The following is a 14843-nucleotide window of genomic DNA, read 5'->3' as shown; positions in this document are numbered from 1 at the left end:
TATATTCCTGGCATGTGCAGGGGAAGCTGGGATTGTCAGGTATCCTGTGCATGCACAGTTCAGCTTTTTTGACAGATACAGAAAGGATTAATGCATAAGGAACATCGCCTTTTCATTTCTGCAATATTACCCTGCCTGATCTACACATCATTACACCAGATGGGCTTCCTAATGGTGAAAAGGGGGGAACAAGTCTGTGCAATGAGTGGCAACACAGCAGCTTATTTCCCCACCAGAGGAGCATGTGACAGGGGGAAAAGGTTAATTGTTAGAGCACTGCCACCCTGCAACAGAAAGTGCCTGAACAACAACCTTTAAGGCAGAATTACAAGCAACATTTCAATTTAAAAAGGCAAAAAAACAACATTTAAAATTCCATTAACAAGGTAAAGAATGTATAAGATTTTAATGTTCGAGTCTTCATATACTTTAAATATATTGTCACATAAGGGGCAGCCGTTACCAGCATTTCCTAATTTTCACCAAGCATTCATCAAACTGATTGAAGTTTTACCAAAAGCACCACATACTGGCACCCTCAGACGACAGTTTGACTTTTTCCAGTACTTGTAAAATAAAAAAGAAAAAAATTATACGAGCAAAACAGTTAATCAATATTTGCATGTTAGCAGCGCAGACAATCTGCTACTGGTCTTGCAGCAATTTCCGAGAATCGCAATATAAAAGTTCCAGCATTGAAAGGAACATTTTATAGCGATCCTCCTACAAAGAGAAGAAATACAGCATCATAAATGAAAAACGGTTCCCCATAAAACAGGCCAGTGGACGGGATTCCTCTGTGGAGTGAAGTGGATGGAGAAGAGACAGGGAAAGGCAGGATATATTACTCTCACATGTTACACAATGTACCGTCATTCCACTGCAAGAAGACCATCACATATTCATATGGCGTGACTCACACCCTTACAGTAAAACCTAGCAACTTGATGGGATTAAATTGCTTCTGTGCATTAAAATGGTGATACATATTAATATGCTACAGCGTGATGAAAAAATAATTCTTATGCAGCAAAAAGATGAGCCAAACTTCCCTACAAGATTTCTTTTATTTCCTCCAAAGCATGAATAAAAAGGACAGTACATTATAATGAGAAGACATTATTCAGAAAGTGAAAGTAATGAACAGCTGTGGTATAAATGCCAAGTTCACCTGGGATTTAACCAGCAGTCACTGAGGATAAGAACTGCTACACTATCTGAGACTCCGCTGATTTATTCAAATAACACTTCATAGCGGCTTCCCATGTGATCATTCATATTATTGGGACTAATATCCTAAAGCAATTCTCTGGGCTATTTTTTTTTTAATGTTCCTCTAAAAAAAAATCCAAGAAAGCTATGCCCTGCAATACCACTTCAGTCTTCAAGGAAGACATCCAACATCACTCAACCCAGAGGACGGAAGAAAAAGACTGTTGGTGCAGCGTCATAGCTGAAACCCCTGAGCAAAGAACTTTGCACTCACAGTTGATGCATAGAGTGATATGGATGTAATCACTTTAACACCTCTGTGCATCATACAAAAAAATAAAAAATAAAAAAAGGAAACCAAGTGCACATCAGAAGATGTCATCAGAAAAAGAAAAACATTGGCAGGGGTCTCTGACATTAAGAAATGCTACGTAAAAGTAGGGAAAATACATGCTATTGCAATGTCCTCTAAAATGACCTGCCGATTCCTATTTTTAATTTTCAGTTTCTCCATATCTGCAATTTTTTTTTTGTTTTTTAAACCATATCACAGTGTTTCTCTGACTATATAACATGGGGAATCCCTTGAAATAATTTTCCGGTCTTCAGGGAACCCTGCTCTAATTACTATATTCACAGCTCACAAAGTCTCTGCAAAGAAGCTTAAGCCACATACACACATGCAATATTAGTCATTGGAAAGGATCTTTCACAGAGAGAGGAAAGCGGAGGAGAGAGGAGGGGGAGAGCGATGGAGCGGCACCCTACTGCACACTCTCCCACTTCCCTTGCTTTAGGATCGTTAGTCGTTCATGGATCCGCCAGGACGGTTGTTCAGACGATGGACAACTGGCGCTGTACATACGCCAGATTCTTGTCCGATATCGGCACTGAGCCGATTATCGGGTGAGAACCGTTGAACGTGTGTACGTAGCTTTAATAGCTGCTTTTTAATGACAATAAGTGATCATGATGATGTGCTGTAGCACTTACTCAGTGTTCTCCCCAGTCTCTTTTAGCCGGGCGCATCACCCGGCACTTTTCACTAACCACCCGCCTGTTCTTGAGAGGTTATTGAAGAGTTGGGTCACAATACAGGGGGCTGCTAACCACCTACAATTTCTTCCCACCCAGCTTAAAAAATGCCTGGGTTGAACACTGCTTAATTATATGTGACTCTATACTTGCAGTTTCCCCTAGTTCCCCTGCAATGATGCTGCAGCATTCCTAAATTCCCAGCAGAGCTGTCACTCCTCCTTGCACTACAGTAGGATATAGAAATGATTCAGGAGCATGGCAATCCGAATGGTCACTGCTGATTACTTTTCATTGACCTTTTTAAAACAGGGGGAACCTTGAAATACTATTCAGACCCTCAGGGAAACCTTCTATAATTACTATATCCATAACTGACAGTATATTAACATGGTGGCGAGTGGGAAGAATACCTCTTACATTGCTAGCCATTGGGAATAATGTCACCTTTAACAACAGCCAAAAAGATCATTTTTGTTAAAAAGTTAAACTGACCTGAGAGCTCATTGCTCAAGGAACCCCTAGCAATTCATGGAGGAACCCCAGGCTTCCACAGAACCCTGGTTGAGAAACACTAATGTAGATCGGTATTTGGTACCTGGCAACACCTAGTCCTACCCACCATTTTCTGGAATGACAGCTCTGCCACTTTTGCCAAGATTCTCCCCTCCCAATATGATCTGCAGTGTCTGTGAGGGGGTGCATGTGAAGTTGAAACAAAGGAGGATTTGCAGCAGTGAGGGAATACATTTTTTCCTACTTCACAATGCTTCTTCCTTCCATAGCTACTGGATTTTGTAATTGAAGCTTATATTGTCAGAGAAGCCTTTGTTTATATGGAGATTTTTTTTATGTACATGTGTGGTTTGGAGTGGCCGGGCGTGCTTCAACAATGCCTTTATGAAAACTATAGTATAGAACTGGTAGGTATTCTCCTTGTGTAACCCAACATTTAATTTCTAGTAATGATGGGAAACAAAATATTAGTGGTATCAACTGTTGTTTTCATTATTTTTATTTGTTATTACAGAATTGATTACAAAATACAAAGCATTATTGTTCATCACACAGTACGAACTGTTATCATTATCCAGGGAATTTAGCCAACACTTGGAAACTGGTGATATTTCTAATATTTGTAACACATGCTCAGAGATTTGCACTGTTCTATAATCTGAATATTTCTAAAAGTTAAAGGAGAAAAGGGAAGCCACAATTCCAACTATTATAATGAAACTCATCTACATTTAATCCACGAAATTGTCCCCTCTGGGTGCTTCTAAGTGCTGCTTTCGAGATAATGGAAGAAAGGGTCAGCGGGAAAATTACAAAAGGTTATGAGCAAAACTTCTAAAAAAACTTTGCTCTTCGTATTTAAGTGAAGGGATATCAGGCTGAAAGATTTGAGTTGGATGTGGGAGAGAATAAGTTCCAGAACCTGGGCGATAAGAAGATGTACATTTTTAATCCACCTGAACTAGATGCATTTATTATAAAAATATATAGCGTAACCTAGGACCTCAGAGCCCAGCAATTAAAGGATAATGGTAATTTAAAAAGTCTCTTTAGATATATTCAGGGATAGCAAATGACTTTGCAAAGAAAAACCTTTTGCACTACCTTTTCTCTTCCTGTGCTTTAAAAGATGTCACCCCAGTCCCAGGTCTTTGTAAACACTGAATTGTTTGCTCTCTGCTTGTCTGCAATCTTAATTGCAGACCAGGACTAAAGATTTCTACACACACACTAGGCTTTCATTGCCCAAGACTATCACAAATGATTGCTTACTTTGTGATCATATTGGACTGGAATCTAGTGTCAGTACAGGTTTTTTTCTAGGTCAATAAGGAGGTCATTATTGACCTGCAATGATGGATAACAACCGTTCCCTAATGACTGCTATTATTATAATATTCTATACCAAGGTACACTCATCCTTCTCACTACAACAGAACAGACTGCTCTGCATGCATTCCTAAATGATCACCCAAAAAGATCACAACTAGGGAACAGCAATTGAAAGTGTGTGTGTCAACGATCAGGTCAATATAATATAGGAACCCTTTTTATGGTTCATGTCCCTGGTGTCACTTCTTTACCATACAGTAGAGAGCACTAGGTATCGCCATGAAATAAATAAAAATGGCGATTAGTTTCAAAGTATTTTTCAAATAATATGAGCACAAGAACATCTGTTTCTTTACAGATAACCGTTGAAAAGACAGAATTTTACAATATGATTGAATGTGGCGCTCATTAGGGTGTTCCATACTTTTCTTATTCCCAATTTGCAGATGGGCAGTACGATTTCATTTGGCAACCAAGGGACAAAAGTTTTTGAACAATGGCAGCCAGTTTTTAGTAATACCAGATGTTTTTGCACAGTTTATAGATTTCCATTCAAAGTATTGACCTCAGCCAAGTTACACAATATATAGGGATGTATTTATGGAGCGTCCACGTTGGGGAATGTTTTATAGTAAATTTGGTGGACACTTATTCACCGGTCACATTTACCTTATTTACAAGAATGGTATCTGACACACAATGGTATCTGATACAAGTGCTGCCACATTCATGCATTAATCAATGAAGACAGAATTTAATTCATCCAATAGTTGTAAGTTGTAAACCTCCATAGTTTAATACCAAGGAGTAAACAAAACAGACCATATATTGGACCTTTTAGGCAACCAAAATGTATTCCACAATTCAATTTTTATCAAAAATATCTTAAAAAATGCTAAAAGAATTGTTTTATTGCTGATATTAATAACACATTAAAACATAGCACTCTCATATGTACAGTTGGTTCTCTCAACAAAACATGCAAGATCTCTAGTGTCTCTCCTCGTTTTGTGGAAACCAAGTCCACTTCATCAGAGATGCTTGTTTTGCTGTGACAACCAAGTAGTATATATGAGAAAATGCTATGTTTTAAACTGATTTTATTATGAACAATAAAACAATTCATATTAAAAAAAATGTTGATAATTGAATTGTGGGATACATTTTTGGCTGCCTAAAAAGTCCCATATGTGGTCTGTTTTGTTTGCTTTGTATAACTTCTGGGGATGTGGCAGAGTAGATAATTTGTGTACCAGCTAGGAGTAATAAATGTTTAATACCAAGGAGCACTGACCTCTCCCAATTTTCACAAAGCTGCCTCCCCGTATGGCCATCTCCACTCCAACATACTTGCTTAATGTAAATGCAAGTGTGTGACAGAAGACAAAACACACAAAATGTTTCTAAATATCGCCGTCCCAATTTTAGCAGCATCTAGAAATATATTTCCTTCTTTTCTAATCCGTGGAATGTACAGAAAATCCAAGCATTGCAACAACTTAAGAGTGACACTGTTGGCTAAAAGTCTGTAATTGTTAGGAGTCCAACTATCAGCAATGCTGGTACATGGAAACTCCAGGAAATTTCTATACTCACTGTATATTCATGAGGAAAAATCTTACAATAAGCATCTTTCCCCATTGTTTGCAAATTTCAGGGTTTGTGTATTTGCTTGCTTTAAAAATATAGTAAAATATTAACCAATTAAAAGAAGTTATAAATAATTATGTATGTATGTATGTATGTTTTTTGCAAATGGTTGGCATATTTGTGAATACACCACCAAAAACTTTATAAATATGCTCTACAGTGTTCACAATTATGGCATATTGTTACACTGGGCCCAATTTATTAAAGCTCTCTAAGACTGGAAATGATACTTTCATAAGTGAACCTGGGTGATCCAAAAAAAAACCTGGAATGAATATGGTTCAGGATTGAAAAAAAATGCTAACAAATAGCAAATGACTCAAAGAAATCCATTCCAGGTTTGCAGGATCACCCTGCTTCATTGATGAAAGTGTATCCTCGCCAGCCTTGGAGAACTTAAAATCAGGCCTGTGGCGTTCAAGGGAATGCAAAAACAGATGGAAAATATCAACCACACATGTCCATTCTATAGTGCCAAACACAACCTGTTGCTTTTGACCATTACATAGACTTATGATCCCTGGCTGCCAGCAGGCTGCGTCTCTGCCAGTAGCCAAGTAAGGATTTATTAGGGATTTCTTTTCCGACTTTCTGTAATCTTCCTGCATAATAAATATTTGATAAATTATATAAAACATTGCATACACTCTTGTAGGCCTTCTAGATATAAAAGTAATCAAAAAACTTTGATACGGTACATTTCCTTTTACAATCTGTAAATAACATTTAAAACATAAGGGATGGGTTTTTGTTGGATGTTTGCACATATCTTGAGAGAATATGGCGAGATATGTACAGACAGTGGGGGCTGCTTTAGATAAAGTGACACGCACTAGTGGGTACTTGGCAAATATATGACGTTACAAAGGCGTGCATAATAAAATAATGTTGAGGAACGCTGGACAACATGACGCTACTGAAAACTGCCAACTTGGCTTGAAAAACATTGGAGACAAAAACATTCTGACAGCAGCATTAATAATTCAAGAAGCAATTCCAGATAACAAGTGAAGGCATTCAGTGAGTAAAGAATGCAATCTAGTAAATACACCAACTGTGTTTGATGCTCCTCCCGTCCAACTAAATCTCTAGATAAAATGAAAATGAATATTTAAGTAAAAAAGATCTAGTTTATTGCCGGAAATTATAGCCATGTGACATTTTATAAGAGGAGTCCAGCAGGAGTCCTCACAGGGTCCTGAACACGTAGTGGTGGCATAAGAATGTCACGATGTATGGAGCAGCAACATGACCAGTTACCGAGCCTGGATGCAGGTTTGGCTTTGACTTGGGAAAGAAAGAAAACGTCTCTTATGTGTCTTTGTAAATGGATAATGAGTAAGTATGTGGGGGTTGTAGCTTTCTGGAAATGGCCTTTCAATTCCCGCCTTCAGTCAAGCATTTTTGTTTCTCCTCACACACCTCCAGCAGACGGTGCCCTTAGGGTTTAATAACGGGCAGCATCAGGTGTGTAACTTTCTAAAGTCTGTGCTTTGTTATTTCCTGCAAAAGCTCATCTCACTCAAGATTTTGAATCTTATTGGTGGGTATGGAAAACATCTTATAACTGTATTTTATATATGAGGTATTAAGGATCAATGATGATGTTCCAGCATCACCTGTAGGTGTGTTCCAGAACACCAGATTACAGACAAAAGGGACCGAGGAGGACTGATAAAGAACAGAAATCACAGGATGAAAACATAGGATTCAATACCCCTCTATGCATTTCAAGGATGAATTTTTAAATCTACAGTTGGTGAGTAAAACTACACCACTTATCAGGACTGCATATGTGCATCAGCTTGATAAAGCACAGAGGAGGCAAATAGGGGCATGTTGCATTCACTATCATAGACAAGCAAATTAATTTGTGTAAGTGAAGGTGAATGTATGCAGAATTACTGACCCAGTCTGGAGTATGGTCACGACGGCTTCTTCATCATTCATATTCACAGCTCGATGAAGATGTTCTCCATTCATTGGTTCTCCTGGAAGATGCCCAGATTACTTAATTAAAATATAAATGGCTGACACTTTAAGAACTACAACAACCATTTTTCTGAATTTTGGATAGCAGGGGGAGAATCTAGACCCTCTGTCAAGATTTCTGGGCCCACAATGGTAATAAATTCCCTCATCATTTGTCCCAGTGAAGGAAAATCTCCAACAGGGACACAGACAGTAATATGAAGACAACAGAGGTAGTAGACTTCCCCCATTGTGTACAAAAGGTACCACTAAGTGCAATCACCCAAATCAGGACCTAGACTAAAGTTCTAACTTTTAAAAAAATGTTTGCTGGATTTAAGGCAGTAGATAAATGTTTCCAACATTAGTTCCACATCAGGATGGGAAAAACCAGTGCTTAAAAAATTATTGTAGAAACAGTGTAAGGAAACCCTACGTGAAATACAAATCTACAAAGTGGGAAAAAATATTTGCATATTTATTTTTTGTAGAAGTTAAACTTAACATCAATAATAATATTTATAAAAATTATTAAACAGGTTGTGCAAAGTTTTCCTTGTATCATTAAAGATTAACAAAACTTTAATAATAAAACGTGTAAGTTGCCTTTTCTGGCCAGCCAGAGTTCTTTCCAGCAAAACTACAAAAATACTCCTGTTGTGAGGAGCAGAATAAAATTTAGGCATAGGGATTTCAATATAGTAGAAAGCCAAGTCTACTTGTAAACTTTTAGGGTTTTTCAAGTGTATGTAGAAAAATGAGATACTGGAATGGTGTACTCCTTATCTCTTTGTTTTTTTTTTCAATGGAATTAAAGACAAAGTTTCCTTTCTTTTCCTATAAATTTGCAACATTATGACTTGTAGGAGAACACTTTTTGCTGCATGGATAGTAGGTGATAACATTTTTATTGCAGCATAAACAAACTAGGAAGAATCTCTGTGACTCAACAGACAATCAGCAAAATGCTTTTTTTCCCAAATGCATAGCTTTCCCTTAGAACAGGATGAAACCTAAGCAGGATGAACTGGATAAAACCTAATAAAACCCAGCTGCTTCTAGCACTAATGTGTCATGAAATAGGATGGAAATACATTTTTTTACGCTGATGACTTTTCTTCGGAACAAAAACAGGTATGATTATTAAATGTTGGGAGACAAGTTTTATTGTACGTTATATCAGATTTTAAAACAATGTAGATTGGTAAAAGTTCTCGTAGTTCCACAAATCATAAACTATTTAAAAAAAAATGAAATTACCTATTTTTGACTATAAAAGCAACTTAAATAAAAATAGCCTGAATCTTTAATGTATAAATAGTAATAGTGCTATCTTGTGCGTTAAAACATGACAACCAATCGAAGACATAACTTCTGCGTGGTAGACAAAGGATAGTTACCAGCTGGTTGGCGTAATCTATTCTGTGCCTGTACTGTCTGAACTGTATTATTAATCTGGCCAGTTCTACAGTTTCCCATTAGGAAAGTCTATATCATCCTGCACATAACAGAGACCAGTATTACCACGGTGAAAATATGTCGAGAAGGAATTTAATCTGACTGTTGCAGCACTTTAAGCAATCTGCTGCAGTTCTTGAAAAGGTATTGTGCCTGAGCTGCTGGATTCTAAAATTCCATCATGTGAGCTATCTAAATCCGCTTTCATTCCATTTTATATGCTTTTCCCCCTTCTAAGCTACAAATCTATTTAAGAGAGAGATATATTAATGTCTTTTTTAGACAGATGATGTTTCTGAACTGGGGAAGAGTATGTTTTACAGCACAGTATTCTATTGTGCCAGCAAATCCTGCAGAACACATCCAATATTCCCCAGCAACACAATTCGCGGTTTGTATAAAGTGGAACATAGCGCTATTTATGAGGGGAATGCCTTTTTTTTCCTACAATGGCTAAAGTATGTGGAGATATGGAACTCAGTATGCTAGGCGCTTTTCAGAATTACACAAAAATGACAAAATGGGAATAAAAGGGCTGTGTAAAATGACGGAGGCAAAATAGGATCTTTATAACCCAGAGTAAAGTTTATATTTCCGCTATAGATTGAGACGCATTTGGGTAATGTATGGTGGGCAGTCAACTTCTAAGGATGGAGAATGGACTAGGTAATATCCCAGATTTGGAAAGTTCTGGGTAGCATTTAGCTTTTTTTCTGCCTGTGGTCCATTCACAATTTTAGACTGAAAAAAAAAAAGGCCCCAAACATTTTCATGACTAACAAAAAGGGAATGTAATAATATTCAATTTTACCCGGATATGCATGTGTGTGATCTTAACGTAGGTGTAAACCCAATCAATAAATCTAATACAAGCTCTGGACATACGTGTTGTAGAGACAGAGACAAGTGGACTGTACGCGTATTCGCCATTGTACGCTGTAACTTTCAGTCTGAACCTGTAGCTGGTGCTGTATTCTAATCCTTCAACAACATGTCTTCGGGAATATCCCCTATGAAAAAAAAAAGGAAATATGTTGATAATACAATGGGAAAAAAAATCAAAGGATAGTAATAAAACATAAAAGAAGGTTGGAAATCACTTCAGCTGTTACCTACAGCAACAAACATCCAGGTTACATTTCTTTAGCAAAGTTGCTTATACTGGTTGGATGGCAGGTACACAATAGAATAAAACTGTAACAACTCTGCTCATGTACGTTGGTCTTTAAACTCGTCCCTGTGGAGTCCTCTTGGACCCTAACTTTAGTCTGCTCATAAGGGCCTGGACAAATAATGAGATTTACTTCTGCCCCCTGCTGGGACTAAGCACCACTGCTAGGTCATTCAACTATCAAATGTTGGATTCACTTCACAATAAAGTTCTGGTATTAAGCATATTGACATGGGGACTTAAGCATAAAATTGGCTCAAATTTAGGCTTCACGTACCGCCTAGACCTAGGGTCCAAATGGCTCAACTGGGACATGTTATTCAATGTACTGCTATCCTTTCCTGCATCCTAAATCTGAATTTTATAGTCACACGCTCTAATCCACAGCAATGGCACCTGACATTGAGAGATTGATATCCAACATGGACAAGAGCAGGGGTAGACATAGGGAAGTAAAAAGTCTGCTGCTGCACAAAGGCCCTGGATACTTCATTTCACTGGCAATTGTGGTCCCTCAAGTCAGTTTGCCCATTGTTGGCCAAGTCCACAACTGAACAAAAGCCTATCCTCTCCACCTCACACTGCCTGTTTCCAGTTGCTAGAGTCAGTGGACAAGCTGATTACCATCTGAAAACTGCATAATTCAGATATCAGAAATGCAGACAGCCTGTGAAAATTAACATATTGCTGTATAATAAAGGAGTGTAAAAGGAGGTCCAGTCTCTGATGGTATCTTCTAATAATACAGAAGAGTCATATTTAAAGACAATGAGTTGATTCACTATATTGTAGAACTGATCTTTTATTCCACACTCATCTTCTCATCAAAACTTTAGTATATCAACATAAAACCTCAAAAATATATACTAGGAGAAAAAATAGAGATGTGTATGTAAATTCATCTGATCCATGCAATTAAATCAGTGAACTGAATACATAGTTTTCAGCTGTAAATATTAGCAAAGCACTAGAATGAAAATTCTGCATGCTCTATGTTTTAGAGAACTGAGAATTTATTGCTAATCCCTTGTGTCACTATGCTCTCTGGTACGTAGAAGTTAAACTGTGAGAGACTGACCTTGATGCCATTTCGTTTTTGGATGTGAGCAGCCCAATGTACAACAATTGTCCATTCATAGAGATAGTAAAAGCTGATGAATCAAGGGATATGTTGGTGGTAAACATCCATTTTTGAAAGGGTACCATAAGCTGTATAAGAAATTCCTACAAATATGGGATGAACCAGTATGAAGGTGGAGGTCATTTGGCTGGCCATTACTCTCTTTGCCATCAGCTCATGCCCCGATAAATCTCTCATCAAACTGTTATGTGAACATACAGGAAGTCAGAGAACTTCCACAGTGGAATACTGATAGAAAAGGTTGACCAAAAACTACATCTTAGTAGCCAATAGGAGACCTATTTTAAATTTGATCTTTGCTGGACAATCTCAGGCCTTAAAGTAGAACTAAAGTCTAAAAATTCAAGATCAGGCAGGTCGTCATTGGAGAAAGAGACAGGTGATGTCTCTTCTGCCTTTCCTGCCTGATCGCCCTGGAGCACTGTCCAAGAAGCGCATGTGCAGCTCAGGGGTGGTTGTCAGGGAAACCTGGAAATCCTGGCTTCCCATGCGCGTTCCTTTAATGAATGAACTCCCGCCCATGCAGGAGTTACATCTTTCCGACATGACCAACCGATATAGCCAAAGGGGTAAGAAAAAAAAAAAAAAAAGAAGGAAGATGGCGGCAGCCTACGATGGAACAGGGATAGGTAAGTAGCACAGGTTTAGTTACTCTTTAGGATCAAAAGGCTGGCCAGGATTTTCAGACTACATTGCAGACCAATTTATTTGCTACAATACTACAATTAAAAGGACGACTCAACTTATTTCATTACTAGGTGGGCAGAAGTAGGTTGAATGGCCAATTAGCTTTTCTTTTTTTATATCTTAAAGGGAATTCCAGTGACAAGCATTGCAACCATGCAAAAGTCAGATTTCACTTTGATGCAGTTTGTCCTATAAACTTATATACTGTAAACACGCAAACATGCCAATCTAAATCTACCAGAAAAAAAAAAATCAGATTTTCTTTATAACCATAGCAATTGTCTTTGGTTGACTGCTATTCCCAGAAGTCTTTAGAACCTATAATCAAATTACAGGCATTTTCGGTATTAAACATTCCATAGTTGTGCACACTTTGTAGCAGAGGTTTCCAGCAGCCATTATTCTTTCTTCTAATATTCTCTGACACTTGCAGCAATTATTGGTAAGATATGATCACCGTTGGCTCCATTAGAGAATGCAAGTAGCTACTGAACCTGGTGATTGAACATTCAAACGCTACAAGTTACATATAGACTGAACAGCAAATTGATGGAATCACTGCAAGACGTCTCATTGACAGCACTGAGTATCACTCATGAAAGCTCACAATAATTGAGAGGTCGAAATTTATCTCACCTAAATGTAATTGCTATTTCGATGAATTGAAAGGCCAAGCTTTCAAGGCCAAACATGCTACAAATTTAGCAGCAGGACTTCGGGCGTTTCCTGTCCAATACAAGAAATGGGGTCACAACCAGAGGACTGGAAAGTCAAACAGATGCATTGTTATAAATAAATGCTTTGCATGGTATCGGATACAGCTGATGATGACTGTGGCACACCAGCACTTTGTAGCTGCAAAGATAAGTATCATGGCCAGCAACAGAAACAAGTACAAATCACCCAAAAAATAAACAGAAAGATTTGTAGCTGCTACAAATTACTGCTATAAAGCTGCTGGTGCGATATGGCCCTATGCCAGTGTTACAAGATGTTTAAAAGACCCAGTCACTGGCTTAAAAATATACTCAACGCTCCTAAAAAAGAGCCAAAAAGATTGTGGAGGAAAGGGTTAGATGATGCTGGACCTTCCCCAGAGGGACCTGAGGCAGGTTCTACCTGATTTGGTGCAGTGTTTGATGCAAATTCTGAGAAGCACACAGTGTGCAGTGAAATCAGACTCATCAGTAAAAGAGATATTACAGGTTCAGCTTTATTATTTCTGGGGTACTATGTGCTTAAAACAGAACTAAACCCAGTCTATACTTGCTTGTCCCCATTCTGTTACGAGTGCCATCATCTTCTTCCTTGTTCTCTTCCTCTTTCTAATCTTCGACCATCTTGATTGGCCAGCTCGGGATGATATAATTCCTGCGCACACATGTGAGAGTGCATTTAGTCCCAGGGAAGTCGGGATTTGTGGGCCAACCCAGAAGCCAATTTTGACAGTTGAAGGGAGCAATTAGGCAGGAAAGAATGCCTTTTGCAGGTGGGCCATTGCGCCTGCCTCTTTCGGCAATAAAGTCCTGACTGAACTAAAATTTTTTAAATGTAACTGAATGAAACCCCATTTTTTCTGATCATAAACTAAAATTAGAATTGCCAGTGCTGAAAAAACCATTGCTGGCTGCAAATGACAAATGTGGAAATTAAATTTGGGATTGTAAAATTGTTTGCTGTCAGCCCTCTGGACTTTAGGGACCGTCAGGTTTTATAAACTGGCCTATCATGGCCTTTTCTTTTCAACAATAGTTTGTGTTTTATTATTATTTATTTCTGTTGTTTTTAAAAATGCATCCATTTTCCTCCACCATTTAAACATGATCTTCCGTGTTTGTCAACTCAAAATCAACAACACACACGCAGGCAGAGATTTCAGTTTTGAAATTAAAATTCACCTGAATTCCTCCGGCTTCCCGGCCTATCTGAAATAAATGGTCTAATGAAATATTTACCGTGCTTGTAGAAGCTGCCAAGAGGCTAGTGTCATCGGGTGCAACAAAACATAGCAGCAACCTTGTTTGCAGCTTCATCATCTTTAATCAAAAATTATTTTCCAACAATACTTGGTGAAATGTTCTCAGCCTTCAAGTATTAAAAGCTGTAACATAAAAAATCAGACCGGTCTCAGGAGATGTGATGACAGAATGAACAATGTAAGTCTGCCACCTAGCGGCGTGCACACCGAGCGCTCCTGTGCAGTGCAGTCATCTAATATCATTAGATATGGTGACAATGCAGAGGTTACCTGAGCAGAAAAATAATCTATATTCAAATAATCATAGTGAAAGAAAAATCACAAGCTGGATTAACATGGATTTCTATCTGCATCAGCATAGCTAATAAGGGGCAGCGGAGCAAGTAGAAGCGCAACGCAGACATTGTGTAAGGAGGGTCATTTGAAGTTCACGCAGAAAGGAAAAAAAAAATAATAGGAGAAATATGATGACACTGCAAAAAGCTCTGAGCTTGTTTTCCAGGGTATGTACAGTTCTGTCTATAGGATAAATATTAATATTGTATCAAGAGAACTGAGGGATTTCCAACACAGGGAATTGTGAAAATAAATCTAATCTCCAACTGGATAACGCTACATTGGTTAGCACCATTTATTATAAACAGATGCTTTCTTTCTTTTAGAAAAAAAGTTGTGCCGATTTTTTTTTTTTT

At 38.0% G+C, this 14843-nt stretch overlaps 1 protein-coding gene across 10 annotated transcripts in view; it reads right to left on the bottom strand.

Annotated features, from left to right (window-relative positions):
- Nucleotides 1-14843, bottom strand: part of FANK1 (fibronectin type III and ankyrin repeat domains 1) — a 96102-nt gene that overhangs the window by 49167 nt on the left and 32092 nt on the right. For all 10 annotated transcript variants that reach the window (XR_011922545.1, XR_011922538.1, XR_011922539.1 and 7 more), the window contains 2 exons: nucleotides 10060-10184; nucleotides 7655-7736 (listed from right to left, as the gene is read on the bottom strand). Coding sequence is in view for 1 of the 10 variants with exons in the window: in XM_072424681.1 (XP_072280782.1) it covers nucleotides 7655-7736; nucleotides 10060-10184 (207 nt within the window). In the remaining 9 variants the exon portion in view is untranslated. The remainder of the gene's footprint in view (nucleotides 1-7654; nucleotides 7737-10059; nucleotides 10185-14843) is intronic.

This window comes from Pyxicephalus adspersus, chromosome 10 (assembly GCF_032062135.1).
Source record: "Pyxicephalus adspersus chromosome 10, UCB_Pads_2.0, whole genome shotgun sequence".
Lineage (NCBI taxonomy): Eukaryota > Metazoa > Chordata > Amphibia > Anura > Pyxicephalidae > Pyxicephalus > Pyxicephalus adspersus.
This window is presented reverse-complemented; position numbering and strand designations above follow the sequence as displayed.